At 18.5% G+C, this 18,336-nt stretch overlaps 7 protein-coding genes across 7 annotated transcripts in view; 5 read left to right on the top strand and 2 right to left on the bottom strand.

The window, feature by feature from the left end:
• PADL01_1004700 (DNA/RNA-binding protein Alba 3) overlaps positions 1 to 527 on the top strand; it is a gene marked incomplete at both ends in the record, with an annotated part of 725 nt that extends 198 nt beyond the window's left edge. The window contains 2 exons of the mRNA XM_028682096.1: positions 135 to 297; positions 418 to 527. Coding sequence (XP_028538408.1) covers positions 135 to 297; positions 418 to 527 — 273 coding nt within the window. The remainder of the gene's footprint in view (positions 1 to 134; positions 298 to 417) is intronic.
• Positions 528 to 2,232: 1,705 nt separating this feature from the next.
• On the top strand, positions 2,233 to 3,379 carry PADL01_1004600 (CCR4-NOT transcription complex subunit 5, putative; the record flags this gene model as incomplete). Its single annotated transcript, XM_028682095.1, has 5 exons — positions 2,233 to 2,332; positions 2,486 to 2,633; positions 2,737 to 2,797; positions 3,010 to 3,169; positions 3,309 to 3,379. 5 exons carry the CDS (start codon positions 2,233 to 2,235, stop codon positions 3,377 to 3,379), a joined length of 540 nt encoding a protein of 179 aa, XP_028538407.1.
• A 1,079-nt stretch (positions 3,380 to 4,458) lies between these two features.
• Positions 4,459 to 5,991, top strand: PADL01_1004500 (conserved Plasmodium protein, unknown function; the record flags this gene model as incomplete). Its single annotated transcript, XM_028682094.1, has 2 exons — positions 4,459 to 5,544; positions 5,839 to 5,991. 2 exons carry the CDS (start codon positions 4,459 to 4,461, stop codon positions 5,989 to 5,991), a joined length of 1,239 nt encoding a protein of 412 aa, XP_028538406.1.
• Positions 5,992 to 6,520: 529 nt separating this feature from the next.
• On the bottom strand, positions 6,521 to 8,443 carry PADL01_1004400 (conserved Plasmodium protein, unknown function; the record flags this gene model as incomplete). The annotated part of the gene is made up of 1 exon (XM_028682093.1): positions 6,521 to 8,443. The coding sequence occupies one exon, from the start codon at positions 8,441 to 8,443 to the stop codon at positions 6,521 to 6,523; it is 1,923 nt and encodes a 640-aa protein (XP_028538405.1).
• Positions 8,444 to 9,592: 1,149 nt separating this feature from the next.
• On the bottom strand, positions 9,593 to 10,491 carry PADL01_1004300 (conserved Plasmodium membrane protein, unknown function; the record flags this gene model as incomplete). Its single annotated transcript, XM_028682091.1, has 2 exons — positions 9,593 to 9,723; positions 9,942 to 10,491. The coding sequence occupies 2 exons, from the start codon at positions 10,489 to 10,491 to the stop codon at positions 9,593 to 9,595; spliced, it is 681 nt and encodes a 226-aa protein (XP_028538404.1).
• Positions 10,492 to 12,113: 1,622 nt separating this feature from the next.
• Positions 12,114 to 14,517, top strand: PADL01_1004200 (DnaJ protein, putative; the record flags this gene model as incomplete). Its single annotated transcript, XM_028682090.1, has 2 exons — positions 12,114 to 12,637; positions 12,768 to 14,517. The coding sequence occupies 2 exons, from the start codon at positions 12,114 to 12,116 to the stop codon at positions 14,515 to 14,517; spliced, it is 2,274 nt and encodes a 757-aa protein (XP_028538403.1).
• Positions 14,518 to 15,171: 654 nt separating this feature from the next.
• On the top strand, positions 15,172 to 17,394 carry PADL01_1004100 (DnaJ protein, putative; the record flags this gene model as incomplete). The annotated part of the gene is made up of 1 exon (XM_028682089.1): positions 15,172 to 17,394. The coding sequence occupies one exon, from the start codon at positions 15,172 to 15,174 to the stop codon at positions 17,392 to 17,394; it is 2,223 nt and encodes a 740-aa protein (XP_028538402.1).
• Positions 17,395 to 18,336: the final 942 nt, after the last annotated feature.

The raw sequence follows: 18,336 nt of genomic DNA, 5'->3' as shown, positions 1-18,336 counted from the left end.
GAATGATACGTGCCCGCATATATATATAATATATATATATATATATTATTTGTGAAAAAAAAAAAAAAAAAAATTAGATATAATTATATAATGTGTTTATATATATGTCTTTATATATATTTTAATTTTTTTAGGTTTCTATGACCAAGAAACCAACCTTTTATGCAAGGATTGGTAAGAGGATGTTTACAGGAAATGAAGAAAAGAACCCATTTGATGAAGTCATAATAACAGGTCTAGGAAACGCAACAAAAATTGCAATAGGTGCAGCATCAATAATGGAGAAGGAAGATATAGGTAAATAAAAATAAAAATGAAATAAAAATGAAATATAAATCAAATATAAATATAAACAATATTATATATGTGTATGTTTAATTTTAATTTTATTTTATTTTATTTTATTTTTTTTTATAGGACAAATTGTAAAAGTACAAACAGCTTATTTTAGCTCAGATAGGATTAACAGAAGAATCCCCAAAATTACCATCGTCCTAAAAAAACACCCAGATTTTGTAGCAAACTAATATATATATATAAAGAGAAAAAAAAAAAAAAAAAAAAAAAAAAAAATAATAAATAAAATAAAATAAAATAAAATAAAATAAAACAAAATAAATGTTTATTTATTTACATTGTATATACCATATAGACATACTTATATAATATATATGGATAATAATACAAAACAAATTGGGGAAAAAAAAAAAATATATATAAAGCAATGAACATCATTAAAATTAATAATGCATATAAGAAAACAGATATATTTATAAGTAACACACATATATATATATATATATATATTTATATGTCTATCTTATAATTATTATTTGTTTTTTTATTTTTTATGACAAAATAAATTTTCCTATATATTATTAAATAGACATATTAAATATCAGATGCATATATAATATAATCTGCAAGATTTAACATATTAAAGGATTAATGGAATATTTAAAAAATGCAAAATATATAAAAATATAAAACATCTACAAAATATATATATATTATATATATATGTATATTTTCGTATGTGTTTATATATTTATATATTCATTTATGTGTGTATCTTTTTTTTTTTTTTTTTTTTTTTTTTTTTCTATCACACTTGCATATATATATATATAACCTTTATGCCCTAACATTTTACATATTGTAATAATTTTTTTTTTTTTTTTTTTTTTTTTTTTTTTTTTTTTTACTTTATGAATGCTTTTAATTTGATTGGTCTTTTTATATATAAACATGTTTATGCCGTTTGTACATATATATATATATATCTAAAAAAAAAAAAAAAAAAAAATTTTTAATTTTTATTAAAAAAATAAAAGATATGTATTATTTTATATTATATATATATAATTAATATATATTTATTTTTTAATTCATTTTATTAAAAAAAAGAAAAAAAAAAAAAAAAGCCAAACCAAATGAAAAAATAGAATAAAGAAAACTAAAAAAAACGTTGTATATATAAAAATATTAATAAATTAATTTTTAAAATAAAAAAAATATAAGTTTAATAAAATATAAGAAAAACATCACTTCATATATATAATATGTGGATGCTAAGGAATTTAAATATATAATTTAAAAAAGTACATATATTTATATATACATATAAATATATATGTCGTGAAAAAATTATAAAAAATAGAGAGAATATATTATATATATATAAATATAATATTTATGTCGGTCTTATTTATTTCTACAAAGAATATATAAATATTATATATCTTTATATATTTATCCATATATGCATATATATTTTATCATTTAAAAAATTTTTATAATTATCCAATGTTTTTTTTCTTTTTTTTTCCACGCATATATGGTTAATTTATATATATCATAAAAAAATATATATATATATATATATTTTTTAAGCCTACATTAGAATGTATTATTATTAAATAAACATATATGCATCCATAAATTTTTTTATATCACTGTATTATAAAAGTATAAATAAATAGATACACAAATACATACATATATATATATATATATATATATATATATATATATATATATTATTTTCATTTTGTAAAGTTTTTAATATTTGTTTTATTAATCCCAAATAAAAAATAAATGATACGTATGCTTTCATTTTTTTCATGTTAGAAGGTGTGATATATAAATATATATATATATATATATTATATTTGATATAAACAAGTGTATTTTTAAATAAATTAGTTTTGATTAAAATATATTTTTAAAAGAATGAATAACAAAAATAATAATTCACATAAAAAGGAGATGAAAAAGAAGAAGGATAATGAGACCATGTCTTTAGCAGCCGAAAATATGTTGGAAAATAATTGTATAGAAAAAAAAAAAAAAAAAAAAAAAAAAAAGACATAACATATATATATATGTATATATTGTAATATATACAAATATATTGTGTTACTATTTTATTAAAGAATTAATTAATAAATTTTTTTTTTTTTTTTTTTTTTTTTTTTTTATACAGTCTTTAAATTACAAGAGATGATAGAAGGTAGTTATAAAAATTCTATAAAAAAAAGTGATAGAGATCAATATAGACAATATACCCCTAGGATGTTATGGGGCAATCCATGTAAATTTTTTCCAACAACACCTTTATCAGTATATCAAAGGTAAAAAATAATAAATATATAATTATTTTTTTTGAGGATTATATATATATATATATGAGTATATTTATTTATATATTTATTATATTATATTTTATTTTTATAGTCCAGAATTGTTTGAGAAACTTCATTTAGATACCTTATTTTTTATTTTTTACTATCAACCAGTAATATAAGAAAAAATAAAATTTCGAAATTATTAGTATTTCATATGAATATGTATACATATTTCATGTTCCTTTTTTTTTTTTTTTTTTAACTTAATTTTGTGTCACATATGTAATATATTGTATTAGTGTTGTAATTAAACAATATATTATATATATATATATATATATATATATATATATATATATATTATATATATGTTTTATTTAAGGGTACTTATCAGCAACATTTGGCTGCCAAGGAGTTGAAGAAAAAGTCCTGGAAATATCACAAGAAATATACTACCTGGCTTCTACCAGATTTTAATACAATCAAAATTTTAAATGATCAAGTAGAACATGGTACCTACGTGTCTTTTGACTATGTATCAAGTAGGATAAATAAAAATATATATATATATATATATATATATGTATATTTAATTTGATTTTAGTATTCATATTAATATAAGTGTCTATATTTATTTTTATCATTTTAATTTATTTTTGTTATTTTATTTTTTTTTTTCAGCTTGGTCCAAACAACTTAAGAAGAATTTCTCCTTTGAATATATACACCTAGAAGATGAAATCACTATATGACTAATAAAATATATACATATATATATATATATATATATATTTATTTATTAAATTCATAAATCATATTAATATTGTTTCTTCTTGTATTTTTAATGTATTATTAAATTCTCATTTTTCATATGACTTAAACAAATAAAAAAAATGGAACATGAAAATTTTCCTGAACAATTCATAACTTTTTGTATTTTTTTTTTTTTTTTTTTTTTTTTTTTTCTTTTGCCTATCTATAAGAAATATATAGTAGGTGTGCAAATAAATGATGCATGCGTAATATAATAACAACTGGAAATAAAAGGGAAAGAAAAAGAAAGTGTTTAAATTATAATATGTTTGCTTTTAATTTTTTCTTTTTATTATTATATTCGTATCATATTAATTATAAGAACTTTAAAATTTCATTTTTTTTTTAATTTGGAATATATATATTTAGATATGTAATAATTATAAGGTATATATATAAAAGGATGACAAAATTATTTAAAAAAAAAAAAAAAAAAAAAAAAAACCTACAACATCCTTTTGTCTTTTAAATTAATAATATATATATATGTAAGAGTATACCAAAATATCTATATAAATATATCTGTCTGATTTTATAAATATTTTCATTTTTATTTTTTTAAATGTTGTAATATGTAACATGCTATCATATTTGTGATATCTATTAGTAAAATATATATATATATATATATATATATATATATAATTTTAATACAACAATATGTTAATGTTTTATATGTAGAAAAAATTATTCTCAACAATATTATATATATATATATATATATATATATACATACATATAATATTGTTATATTTTTTTTGTTTTTTTTTTTTACTTGTCCAGATTTGTCATATATTTATACAGATCCTAAGGTGTAATATATTATTTGTAAGTACCTTTTTTTGTTTTGTTATATATTAATATGAATATATATTATTATGTTCTTTGTTCTTAATATTTTTTTATTATTATATTTTTTTATTATTTTTTTTTTTTTTTTTTTTTTTTGTCCTAACTTTTAAATAAACACATATATAAGCATTTGCTTATTCCCCCACAATTATTCTATTTCAAAGGAATGAAAAAAAAAAATTCAAAAGATGGAAAAGTACCCAAGGGAAAAACAAATAAGAAGAATAAAAAATATGATGATAAGGGTATGATAACAAATAAAAAAATGAATTCTAAAAAAGAAAAACATGGGAAGAACATAATTGAAAATATGCATGATCCACTGAATGATAATAAAAATGAACGTATTCATAAAAAAAGGGAAGCTATCCATGAGGATGTTATACCTAAAAAAATTATAGATACATATAGAAATAATAGAAACCAAAATATGAACAACAATGTTAAAAAGGAAAATGTAAGAAGCTGCTTATCTTGTTTCTGTTGCGGATGGGATGCAGAAGATGAAGCAGTGAATGAATTTCTTTTAGAAGAAGAAAAGGAAAAATTAAAATTGTTGGAGGAAGAAAGGAAAAGATTAAAATTGTTGGAAGAGGAAGAAGAAAAGGAAAGATTAAAATTGTTGGAGGAAGAAAAGGAAAGATTAAAATTGTTGGAAGAGGAAGAAGAAAAAGAAAGGGAAAGATTAAAATTGTTGGAAGAAGAAAATAGAGAGGAACAAAAAATTGATGAAATTAAAGAACCATCAAAAGATATTATATTTATAAAGAAAGAAATCAAGCCAAAGTTTCCTTTAAAAAAGAAAGCTAAACTAAATTTCATAGGAGCAGCATCAGCACCCAATCCTCCGAACGAAGCAAGTTGTATTGGACCTCCTCCTGAAGTGAAAGAAACAATTATTAATGTAAAAGAAGGTATATATCTTATTTATAATGAAGAAAATAATGGACAATTAGAAGTACATTATTCAAAAAGTGGAAAAAAAGGACGTGGTGTAATTGCATATATAATGTCAGATAGTATCCCTGATTTTTATTTTGATAAAAATAAAGGGAAAGAAATAATTTTCAAAGAAGTTTCTAAAAAAATGCAAAGTGTTTATATAAGTGATCTTAAACCATATTATGAATGCTATATTGAATTTATGAAAATGAAAAAAACATATAACGGGGTTTTATATTTTCTTCCTGCCTTTAATGAACAGCCTCCACCCAGCTTGGACATTGGTTTTTTCGATATTAAGGAAAAGAAGGTAATCTAGTCAGAGAAATAACAAAAATGAATATATATATTAAAAGAAAAATATATATATATATATATATATATATATTAATGTATGTATGTATATTCATGTGTACATATTTCTACCATATAAAGTAATTCCTAATTTATTATATATTTTTTATATTAACTATATATAATCTTATTTATACATATAAATATTTTATTAAAAAATAATAAAATAATATGTATAAAATTCTCATAGTATTATATTTATTTAAATTTTTTTCCTCTTTTTTTTTTTCCTTTTTTTTTTTTTGTCTAGTTAAACTATGTAGAAATAGAAAAACCAGTAGAGTTTACAGGAAATTATCTCTTTGTAATTCAGAAAGGTCTGGATATATTCAAAAAAGAAATAAATGTTGAGGAACTTTTATCTTACCTGAAGAGTTACGGATCATTATTAAGTTTGTCCTGACTTGTTCATGTAAAAATTATGATATTTTTACACAAAAAAAAAAAAAAAAATATATATATTAAAATAAATAAGTATATACCTATATATATATATATATATATATATATATATATATAATATTGTTAAAACGTTTTTTTTTTTTTTTTTTGTTGTTTTTTTTATTTTTTCATTTTTTTTTTTTTTTTTTTGTTTGTATATATTTTTCCTCTGAATGTACTTGTTTAATGAGGTAGCCTTACACTTGTATGAATACCTTAATTTTTATATCATTTTAAAAAGTTATATTTGTATTTATAAAAGTAAGGATAAATGGTTTTTGAAATAACATATATATATATATATATATATATATAATAATGGTTACAAAAAAAACACACAAAAAAAAAAAATAAAAATAAATAAACAAATTATGTGTATTGCCACACATACTTATTTCAAATTAAAAAAAAATATTAATTTTATTTTTAGAAAAAAAAAAAAAAATTATTAAATAAGCTTTCTTTTTATTTTTTTTTTTATTTTGGTATAATTAAAAGTCATATTCTTCATCAAAATTTTCATAGTCTTGTAGATAGTTATACATATCTATATCCCTTTTGTCATATTTTGTTTTTTTCCTCAATTTGAGTTTGCGTTTGAAGTGATAGAATTTTTGAATGTTGATTTTTTCTTCTTTTCTTAGGGCATCACCAAATTCTTCACCATATTTTCGATTAGACCATAATGGTTTATATAAGGATACAAGAGCAGGGAAATTTTTTCTATCATGTTGTAATTCATAACATTGGAATTTATCTTCAACTGGATCTTCAGATAGGTTATTAATTCTTCCTTCCCCTCTTATTTCAGTCATATAATAATGATACATTTCTGCCATTTCTGGAATGGACATATTAGAAGAATAGGTTTCATGTTGTTGTTTGACTGGGTATACACACATATTTAAAACAACTGTTTTATCTTTGATTTCTTCTTCTGAACATTTATGATTTCCTCCTCCAATATAATCAATTGGTTCATGTTTATCTAGATAATATGTAATATAATCTGGATCATTGTTTGGATCTAAAATATGATCTAATAAAATTTCTTTAGCTCTAAGTAATGCATGTTCATTTATAAGTTTGATTTGATTTGAAGTATATTTTTTTCTACTAGTTATACCAAATAATTCTGATTTAATTTTATCAATTTTTGTATTATTTTTATCAGTTTCATGCCATTCTAAAATAAGTTTTTTAGTAATTCTATAATATTTAATTCTATTCCAATTAGGATCTTCAAAATACCCCCCTAAAAATCCTCTGGCCGCAAGTTCCCATTCTAGTTTAGGTTCAGGAATAAAACCACTAGGACCTCTATAACCATATGGTATAATATGATTTTCATGTGCTTTATGATTCCATGGATAAATTAAATTTGATAAATCTTTTGAAAGAACAGGATCTCTCCAAGCAGTATTTAATTGTGTAGTTTCTTTAGCACAACTATAATTCCAATTACCCCATTGTCTATATTCTAAATCTTCTTCAGTTTCTAAAAAGGTTTGATCTTGATTTCCATCTGGATCTATTTCAAATTGTATTAATTCATCATGATTAAAATTTCTCCATTCAACACCATGATCTAAATAATATGGTATTTCTTTATATCTTGGACGATCAACTCCTTTTTCTAATTTCAAACCTTTCCCATCATAATTTTCTAATCCTCCTTCTATTTTACCACATGCTCTTCTAGAATCTCTTTTATAATCTAGATAAGCCCATTCACCTTTTAAAAAATTATAATATGGACTCTGTTCACGAGTAATAGTTTCATGAAATGGAATACTTATTTCCCATGGATAGTTTTTGACTGGGTCTCCCAAAATTTCTTTAGTCTTTTTTTCATGTAGAGAACCTTTTGGTGCAATAATCATATATAATATAGTATTTTTTCCTTGTTTTTTTTTATATATGGATAAGATATATTTTTTATATATTGTATTTTTATTAATATTATTATAATTACTGATTATTTTTTTATTTTCAATATAATTTTTGAATGTTTTAATATTTATATTATGAATAAAGTGTATATAATGATTTCTTTTATTTATATTTACATTATCCAATTTTTTATGATTGTTTTCAGGTTGATATTTTAATTTTTTTTTTTTTTTCCACCCCTTCTTTTTTATTTTCCAATTTGTTATATTATTATATATGTGAAAATTAGCTGTATTGTTTTTTTTTTTATCATTATTTTGAATATCTTTTTTTTTTTTTGTCCTATTTGTGAAAAAATACATTTGGTTTGGTTCCATTTCCTTTTTCATAACATAATATGGGACATGTGTGATGTTTAATTTTGGTTTGGCTTTCATATAGTACGATCGTTTCATACAATTAGTTGTATCAAATATTAATAAGAAAACAACTGATAGGAATTTTTTGTTCCACAAGATCATTTTAAAGAAAATAAAACACAAACATATATATATATATATATATATATAAGAGAGTGATTGAGTGAGTGGGAGAGAAATACAAAAAAAAAAAAAAAAAAAAATTACATATTATGCAAATATGTCTAGCTAGCCATTTTTATCAATATTCAGGTAAAAACATTAATTACTAGCCAAAAGAAGAAAAAAAAAAAAAAAAAAAAAAATACATATATATAATATATATATTAATTTATATGTTTAATATATTTTGGGGAACATATAATATTTACTTTGAAGAGAAAAGGGGGTTTATAAAAATAAGTATAATAAATAACATGTTTATGAAATTGTTTTAAAAGGTTAAATTGTAATATATAAATAAATAAATACATATATATATAACAAATGTGTTTTTATATGAAATGTTACAAGTTCTGTTCTACTCTTTTGGATACTTATATAGAATAATTAAAAAAAAAAAAAAAAAAAAAAAAAAAAGTATTATATAAATATGCTTGTGTTTATTCATTTTTCTGTATTTTTTTTATTTTTTTGCCCATATATATATTATTGATTAAATATTACTTAAAATAAATACACATTTGTATAAACTTCTTTTCTTTTTTTTTTTTTTATTTTTTACATTATTTTATATTATAATAAAAAGGAAATTCCAATGTAAAACATATATATAATATATTATTTGTATATTCCTTTTGTGATTATTTTTTTTTTTTTTTTGATATATATATATATATATATATATATATATATATATAAACTAGTCTCTTTTTAATTTTCTTATGAATCCTTTTTTTATATAAAATAAAAAAGGTTTGTCAACTTATTTAATATATATTAATAAAATATAATATTATATTTTACAAATATTTGTTACTTAAAAATTAATTATAATTAAATATATGTGTATAATTAAAAAAAAAAAAAAAAAAAAAAAAAAAATTACATATTTTTATAATGAGGTGAGAAAAAATATAATCATATAATATATTATATATATATATATATATATATTTCTTTTAATTGTCTTTTTAAATATAAAAATGTGATAAATATGAATTGACAAAAAAAATAAAATATAAAAATTAAAAACGAAAGAATATAAATTTAAGAAAGAATTAAATTTAAAAATTATATTTATTTTTTTAATTAATCATTTAAAAAGGTTCCATATGTGTAATCATCAAATAAGAATGATTGTTTTTCTAGATCTTTTCTTATTTTGCTTTTCAGAATAGTTGATGTCCTTATGCAGCTTAAAATGTATTGAATTTTCTGTCCTAAAAAAAAAAATAAAAAAATAAAAAAATAAAAATAGATGATATGGATGTTATATATCATACATATGTGTATCACATAGGTATGTCATTGGACCTTTCGTTATAAATTATTTGATGATTAATAAGATATCACCACATATAAATATATATATATATGTTTTTTTTTTTTTTTTTTTTTTTTTTTTTTTTTTTTTTTTTTTTTGCTATTTTATTTGTACCTGTAAAGAGGGTGAGCACCGATTTAACAATATTTATTGTAATTATAAATTCCATAAAATAATTAAAATAAATATTTTTTGGTGGATAAAAAAAAAGGTGATTATAATTATGCTTCTGATTAGATATGAATGCAAAACATATGATTGTATAAGTAACATAAATTAATAATTTTACAAAGCACCAAACACTTAATGCGAAAAATAATTTTACTAATGTATGTAAAGATTTAGATTTATCATATGAATATGCATAAAAAGATCTACAGGTTAATATTATAACAATTATACAATCAACAATAGATAAGAAGAATATTGTTTTGCTTATAATATTTGTGTATGGCATATAGAGAAAAAAAAAAAACAAATTAAAAAAAAGCTCCACAAAATATATAAATATAATAGAATACCATAGCGTATATAGAAATATTTTTGTTCTTGAACTCTTATAATTGTCTAGATTGAAATTTAATTTATTTATTTTCGTTCCCCATTTATTTCTATTGTCTTTATACACATTATAAAATTGTAAGAATTGGTAATTATCAGACATAGTTTTTTTTTTTTTTTTTTTTTTTTATTTATCTTATTTGTTTATTTTTTCTAATTAAAAAAATTTGTCTCCTTTATAAATCTGTAAATATTGAAAGGGTATATATAAATATATATATATATATGTATATATTTTATGTATATTATATTTTTACACTCAATCCGATTCAAAAGAAGAGAAAATAGTCTGAACGTTTTATTAGTCAAAGGATACAACATATGTGTTACATGTGTCACTTTTAATTTCTTTTTCTTTTTTTGTTTTTTTTTTTTTTTCTATCTACATTTTAATATTTTTGATAAAAAATAAAATATAAATATTTAGACATTTATATAATAATAATTATTTATACTTATATTTATATTTAGATTTGTTTTTTTTTTTTTTTTTTTTTTTTGTGTTTAGACATTTATTTGGTTATTAATTATAAAAAGGGTTAAATTTTTGATGTTAAAACAAAAATTAAAAAATGAACTGATAATATAATTAATAAATATAAATATATAAATATATATATATATATTGTAACAATTAAAGATCATCTTGGCAAGTTATTTATATAATAAATAATATATATATATATATATATATATATATATATATATATTTTTTTTTTTTTTTTTTTTTTTTTTAAAAGATGCATTGTTGTGCAGTCTTGAACCTTTCAACGTAAAATATATATTCTTATTATTAAAGAGCATTAGAAAAAAAAAAAAATAAAAATAAAATCAACAAATAAATAAATAAATGAATAATTCTTTTAATTAGATTAATTATAGAATATAGTATTACACACTGTTATAAGTATGGACTAAAGCATAGTAGAGGGGAGAATAAACAAAAAAAAAAAAAAAAAAAAATTAAAACAATAAAATAAAATAAAATTATAACTCGTCTATTTTGTGGAGGATAAATTATATATAATAATTTTTTTCACATTTTTATATATTTATATGTTTATATGTTTATATTTTTTATTTTTTTTGTTCTTATATATTATCCATTTTAATTAACATTGTAAATTTTTTATATTCCCCATTGCTTATTAATCTACCCTAAAAAAATTTAAGGTGATATATATATATATAAAAAATATATACATACATATATATATATATATATATATATTTATATATATATATGTTAAAATATTTATATTTTTAATTTTCTTACTTTTTTCTTGTTAATATGAAACATAGTCGATCTCTATGTTGGTTTTATATAAAGAAGAAGGTTAATAAAATATACTCTTTCATTTTTTTTTATTTTTTTTAAAATAATTTAAACCTTATATATTATGTCCATTTAAAAAAAATAAAGAAAGAATCCATACACGTTTGTAACATACAATGGTTATGAATATATAAATTTTTTTTTTTTTTATAACATAAATTTATTAGTATATAATTAAAAATATAATTAATATTTAATTTTTATGTAACTTTTAAAGATATAATATATTATTATATTATACATATTTTCATTGTGTGTTTGAATCTGAAAAAGTAAAAATATGAACACATAAAAAAAAAACATATATATATATATATATATATATATATATATTTATATACATATTTTTTATAATGATGGGTCTATAAAATTTTATTTTTTTTTTCAATATGAAGAGAAGAGAATATTTGACTAACAAATGTATCTTCCTATGCTGCAATAAACTAAGAAATATTTTTTTGTGGAGCAAAGAAAAAATAAGAATATATGAAAACATAATTAAAAAAGTTGAAAATGATAGAATAATTTCTTATCCTATTGATAAGAATTATATCGATTTTTTTTATATATCTTATAAACTTAATAATTTAATAAACACAACAAAAAAGAATTTAAAATTAAATGATGATATATTAGATACAAAAAAATTGGTTGAAAAATGTTTGAACTTATATTATTTGTTATTATCAAATATTAAATTAAAGAGAGCACATTTTTTAAAAAAAAGGATAATAGAATATAGTGAATATAACATAAGGTCCTTAATAGATAAGAAGGTTATAAAAATGATAGATCAAAAAATGTTGCCATATAACATACGTATAAAAAAGGAAGAATCTGTAGAAAATTTATTCAGGCAGATAAACGAGGACTGTTCTATTTATTTAAAGAAGATAAATAAAGTGAAAATGAGGTAAGGAGAAATAAAATAAAAAAAAAAAAATAAAAAAAAAAAAAAAAAAAAAATCACACATATATATAAATATATATATGACATATATATATGTATATTTTTTTTTTTTTATGCCCGTTTAATATTTTAGACATTTGTTTATTCCTGTGAATAAAATAAATATGAGCGATGAATGGAAGAATAAATACAAATATTTTTTAAATAAGAATATGTTGAAAATACCTGTAAGCAAACACAATTATGAATTTCTACTCTCTGCAATAAATGATTCTGAGATAAGAAAAGAAGTTCTGTTTTTATTAAACGATCCATATAAACACTTGAACTTAGAAAAAGATATAATAAATATATTAAAGAAAAGATATGATTTGTCTAACATGTTAGGATATGAGAATTGGATCCATTATTGTATGGATGAATATACAAGTGAAAAAAATAATTATAAAGATATTAAAGAATTCTTTGATATAATTAAAAAGAAGATAAATATAGATTATAATATGATAAATGGGGATATAGAATTGTATATGAATAAAATGAATGGAAATTATAATAATGATGATATAAAAAAAAAAAAAAAAAAAAAAGCTCAAAATGGAAAGGAAAAAGGAGATATATTTTTATCTGACAATAGGAATAAATATATAAATAAAAGTAATAATAATAATAAAAATAATAATAATAATTATTATTATTATTACCACAATATTTATAATAATCCTACTTTTGATTGTGAAGAAAAAGGTGATGGTCGTTGTGATAATTCATTTTATGGATGCGAGAAAAAGAAGATTTGTTTATATGACTGGTATTATTATTACAACTTGATGAAGAACAGAATTGATGAATATGAAATTAATAAATATTTTCCACAGAGATATGTATTAGATAATTTTATAAGAATATTATCAGAGATATATAATTTTTATTATACTAGAATAAATAATAAAGAATTAGAAAGAAAGTGGAAAAAAGATACTATAATATATAGAATTGATGTAAAAGGCAAAAAAAGTAATAATTTATTAGATTCTTTTTTAGGTTATATATATATAATACCATATATAGATATTAATTTTAAAGATTATTTTAGAATAAGTAATATAAATAGTTTGTCTAATACTTATGTAATATGTAATGGTCATGTTGTAATAAATTGTAATTTTATGCGTACTATTCCTATAGAAGAAAAATTATTTAGTATATCTGAAATTGTTAGTTTATTTCATGAATTTGGCCATGCCTATCATTTATTATTATTATCAAATAAATATAGATTATATAATTTAAATAATATTCCTTTAGATTATGCTGAATTTTTTTCACATATGAATGAATATCTAACTAATAATTATAATATTATATATAATTTATCAAATGAAAGAAATGATAATTCCAAAATAAATAAAAATATTTTTAATTCTTTTAAATTTGATAAATTAAGATTATCACATATATATATACAATCAATTATTGATTATAATATACATAATATAAATCCATATACTTTTTTTAAAAACAACAACAATAATAATAATAATATTGACCATGATAAAGATTTATTATATAATTTTTATGATATGATAAAAAATGAATTTCCATATAATATACATTCATTTAATTATAATTTACACTCAACTAGCTTTCCTTATCATTTTTCATCATTATATGCAGGATCTGTTCTTAGTTATCTACTTGCTGAAGTTAGAGTGCGTCTTTTTTTTTTAAATCAACCAGAATTCTCATTACAAAAAAACAAATCCTTATATTCATTTCAAAAAAAATTTTATGATTTCATATCTATTAATTTTATGGAACAAAATAATTATCCATCTATAATTCATCATGTTCTAAAAAACAAAAATGAAATATTACAATAAATGTAGTATTCTTTTTTTGGTACAGCATGTTAAAAAATTCTTTCAAAGAAAAAATAGATATATGTAAATATATATTATATATTATATATATATATATGTTGTTATATATATATATATATATATATATATATATATATTTTTTTTTTTTTTTTTTTTTTTTTTTTTTTTTTTTTAATTTTATAAATATATATTTGTTTATTCAAAAATATTTTAAATATAAACAAATTAAAAAATTTTATGTTCAAATTTTTTTGTATATTTTTTTTTTTTTTTTGTTCCTATTAATATATATTATATTATATATATGTATATATATATATTTAATTTATTTCTTTAAACTTCGAATCAATTGAATGAATTCATATATATATATATATATATATATATATATATATATATTTTTGGAATAAATACCTTTTAATTGCTCCTCTTTTAACATCATTTTTTATGTTGCGACATCATGGATTTAAGAGATAAAATAAATAACAGATGTTTTAAAAATATATATATATATTTATATTATCATTTACATATTTTATATATTTAATAGTTGTTTATGATATTATGGATATTATATATATTAACTACATCTTGTAAATAAAAAGATAAACACATATATATATATATATATATACATATATATGTTTATATATAATGGAAGATATTGAGAAGTGCCTGTGCTATTACAAAATTTTAAATGTCGATACAGATGCTTCTCTTGAAGAAATTAAAAAGAATTATAAAAAAATAGTAATTCTCTATCACCCTGATAAGAATACTCATCTAAATGAAGAAGAAAAGAAGAGATATACAAATATATTTAGAAAAATTCAAGAAGCATATGAATGTTTATCAGATGAAGTTCAAAGAAAATGGTATGATAGAAATAGAAAGAGAATAATTGAAGGTAGAGAAAACAGTGAGAAGAAAAATTCAGAGAAGCATAAATATGAATATAGTTATACAAATATAAATATTTGGAAGTATTTTAATAATACATGTTATAATAATTTTTATGATGGTGATGGTGGATTCTATGATGTCTATGGCAAATTGTTTGATGAAATAATAAGAGAAGAAAATGAAGAAATAAAAATTATGAACAATATAAAAGGCTCTTACAAAAATGGTTATAATAAAAATAATAAAAAAAAGAAAGATAATATAAATAGATCTGATAAAAATATGCAACAAGATGGTCACAATGATGGTGATAATAATAATAATGATGATAATAATAATGATGATGATAATAATAATAATAATGATGGGTGTTTCATTAAAGCACCATCCTTTGGAACTTCATCTACATGTGGAAGACAAATAGACGAATTCTATGATTATTGGTCTAACTTTACTACAATAAAAAAAGTAGATTATTCATATGAATATATAAAAACTTATGAATTCGAAAACAGAAACTTTCGAAGGAACCTAAAAAAAGTCAGTGAGAAAAGAAGTATAAAAGAAAAGAAAGAATTCAATGAAAACATACGTTCTTTAGTTAATCATATTAAAAAATATGATATACGTTATATTAATAGAATTGTTGAATTAATTGAAGAAAAAAGAAAAAAAATTGAATTAAGAGAATTAAAAAAAAAAGAAGAAATATTAAAGAGGAAATTATTATTTGAAGAAAATAATAAAAAAAAAGAATATAATGAACACATAATTAAGCAAGATATAATGTCATCATCATCAGATGATGATGAATATAAAAATATAAATTATTCTCATGAGACAAATAAAAATTCATTATCAGATTGTGAAAGGGAGAAAGAAAATGTAGATATAAAAAAAAATGAAAAACAATATATGAATCAAAATAAAAAATATATTAATAAGGATGATAATATTAGTAGTGATAATGATATAAACAAAAAAAAAAATTATGATGATCAGCATGTTATTTGTAGTCACAATGAAGATGAATATGACGAAAGAGTTATAAATAAAATTATTTATAGATGTGATGTTTGTAAAAAAAATTTCAAGTCGATGAAGCAGTATGCTTCTCATGAGAAGTCGAAAAAGCATATCAATAATTTTTTAAAGAATGCTCATAAGTATGAAATGGATAATATATTTGGAGATGACAGCATGGATGATCAAATGAATGATTCAAAGGATAATGATCATAATAAAAGTGATGATAATAATAATAGTGATGATAATAATAAAAGTGATGATAATAATAAAAGTGATGATAATAAAAATAGTGATGATAATAATAAAAGTGATGATAATAATAATAGTGATGATAATAATAAAAGTGATGATAATAATAATAGTGATGATAATAATAAAAGTGATATTCATAATAATAGTGATGGTGATAGCAAATCTTTATATAGTAATATTAATTATGATGAGGATAAAGAAAAAAGCGATTCAGAATGTACTTCTCATTCTTTAATTTCAAATGAAAACGATGATATTTTATTGTGGTATAGAAATAAAAAAAAAAGTAACTACAAAGATCTGACAACTAGTTATGATAATAATTTAGAACAAAATAATGCTCATATATTAAATGAAAATATAAAAACAAATGATAGTAGTGATGATTATAAAAGTTCAAGGAAAAAGAAAAAAGAAAAAAAAAAAAATAAAAATAAAAATAATAAAAGTGAATGTCATGATAATATGAATATTATAAATAATATAGATGAACATAATAAAATCAATAGTGTTCATGTTAATAACTCTAAAAAATTAAAAGAAAATATAAAAAATCTGAAGTGTCAAATATGTCAACAAATTTTTGAATCTAGAAATAAATTATTTCAGCACATACAAGAAAAGGGTCATTCAGCTTATAAAAATGTAGATACGAATATAAGAGCAAATAAGGGGAAAAAAAAAAAAAAATAAAGCATCACCATATATATATATATGTGCAATATTTATGTTTATATTTATTTATCTTTAAATTAAAGAGTTTTTCTTTTTTTTTTTTTTTAAATGTGCACCATTGTATTTCTTTATACATTTATTCATGTATTTATATCTATATTTATTTTAATTTTCATTTAATATTATTTGTTATTATTATTTTCTTTTTTGTTGTTGTTGAATTAAATAATGATGGATTATTTTTTCATCCACATTATATTCATTTAACTATATTGTTGTAGAACATTCTATTTTTTTTTCTTTTCTGACATTAAAAGTAATGCAAATAAAACCTTGTGGTTTAAAAAAGAAAAAAAGAAAAGAAAAAAAAGAAAAGTTACACATTTTAATATGATAGGTATTTTTTATTATAAAACATAGAAGTATTATATATATATATAATCAATATTATGATTGTGTGTAGAAAGCTTTACATACATCAAACATATAATATATATTATATTATATATATTTATTTATTTATTTATTTATTAAATGTTTGATGTTAGGCATTATTTTAAAAGGTTTATATATATTTCAAGGTACATAGGAAAAAGAAAAAAAAAAAAAAAAAAAAATTTACGTATTACTAAATTATTTATAAAACTTTATTCTTTTAATAACATCGATAACCTAACAATAAACAATAATTATAATATATATATATATATATCAGTTATATTTATATCGTATGCAAAATGAAAAAAAAAATAATAAGAAATTGAAAAATTTTATAAAATAATAAATATATTATATACATATTTATATATTCATTTATTATGATCCTTTAGGTGTACACAAATATACATGAATGAAGGAGGGAAAAAAAAAAAAAAAAAAAAAAAAAAAAATACATAAATATATAAATATGTGTCATCCTTTTGTCATATATTTTATATATATATATTATAATATATCACC

The sequence above is a fragment of the Plasmodium sp. gorilla clade G2 genome (genome assembly GCF_900097015.1).
Source record: "Plasmodium sp. gorilla clade G2 genome assembly, chromosome: 10".
Lineage (NCBI taxonomy): Eukaryota > Apicomplexa > Aconoidasida > Haemosporida > Plasmodiidae > Plasmodium > Plasmodium adleri (nom. inval.).
Note: the sequence above shows the minus strand (reverse complement) of the source record. Positions and strands in the feature narration are given on the sequence as shown.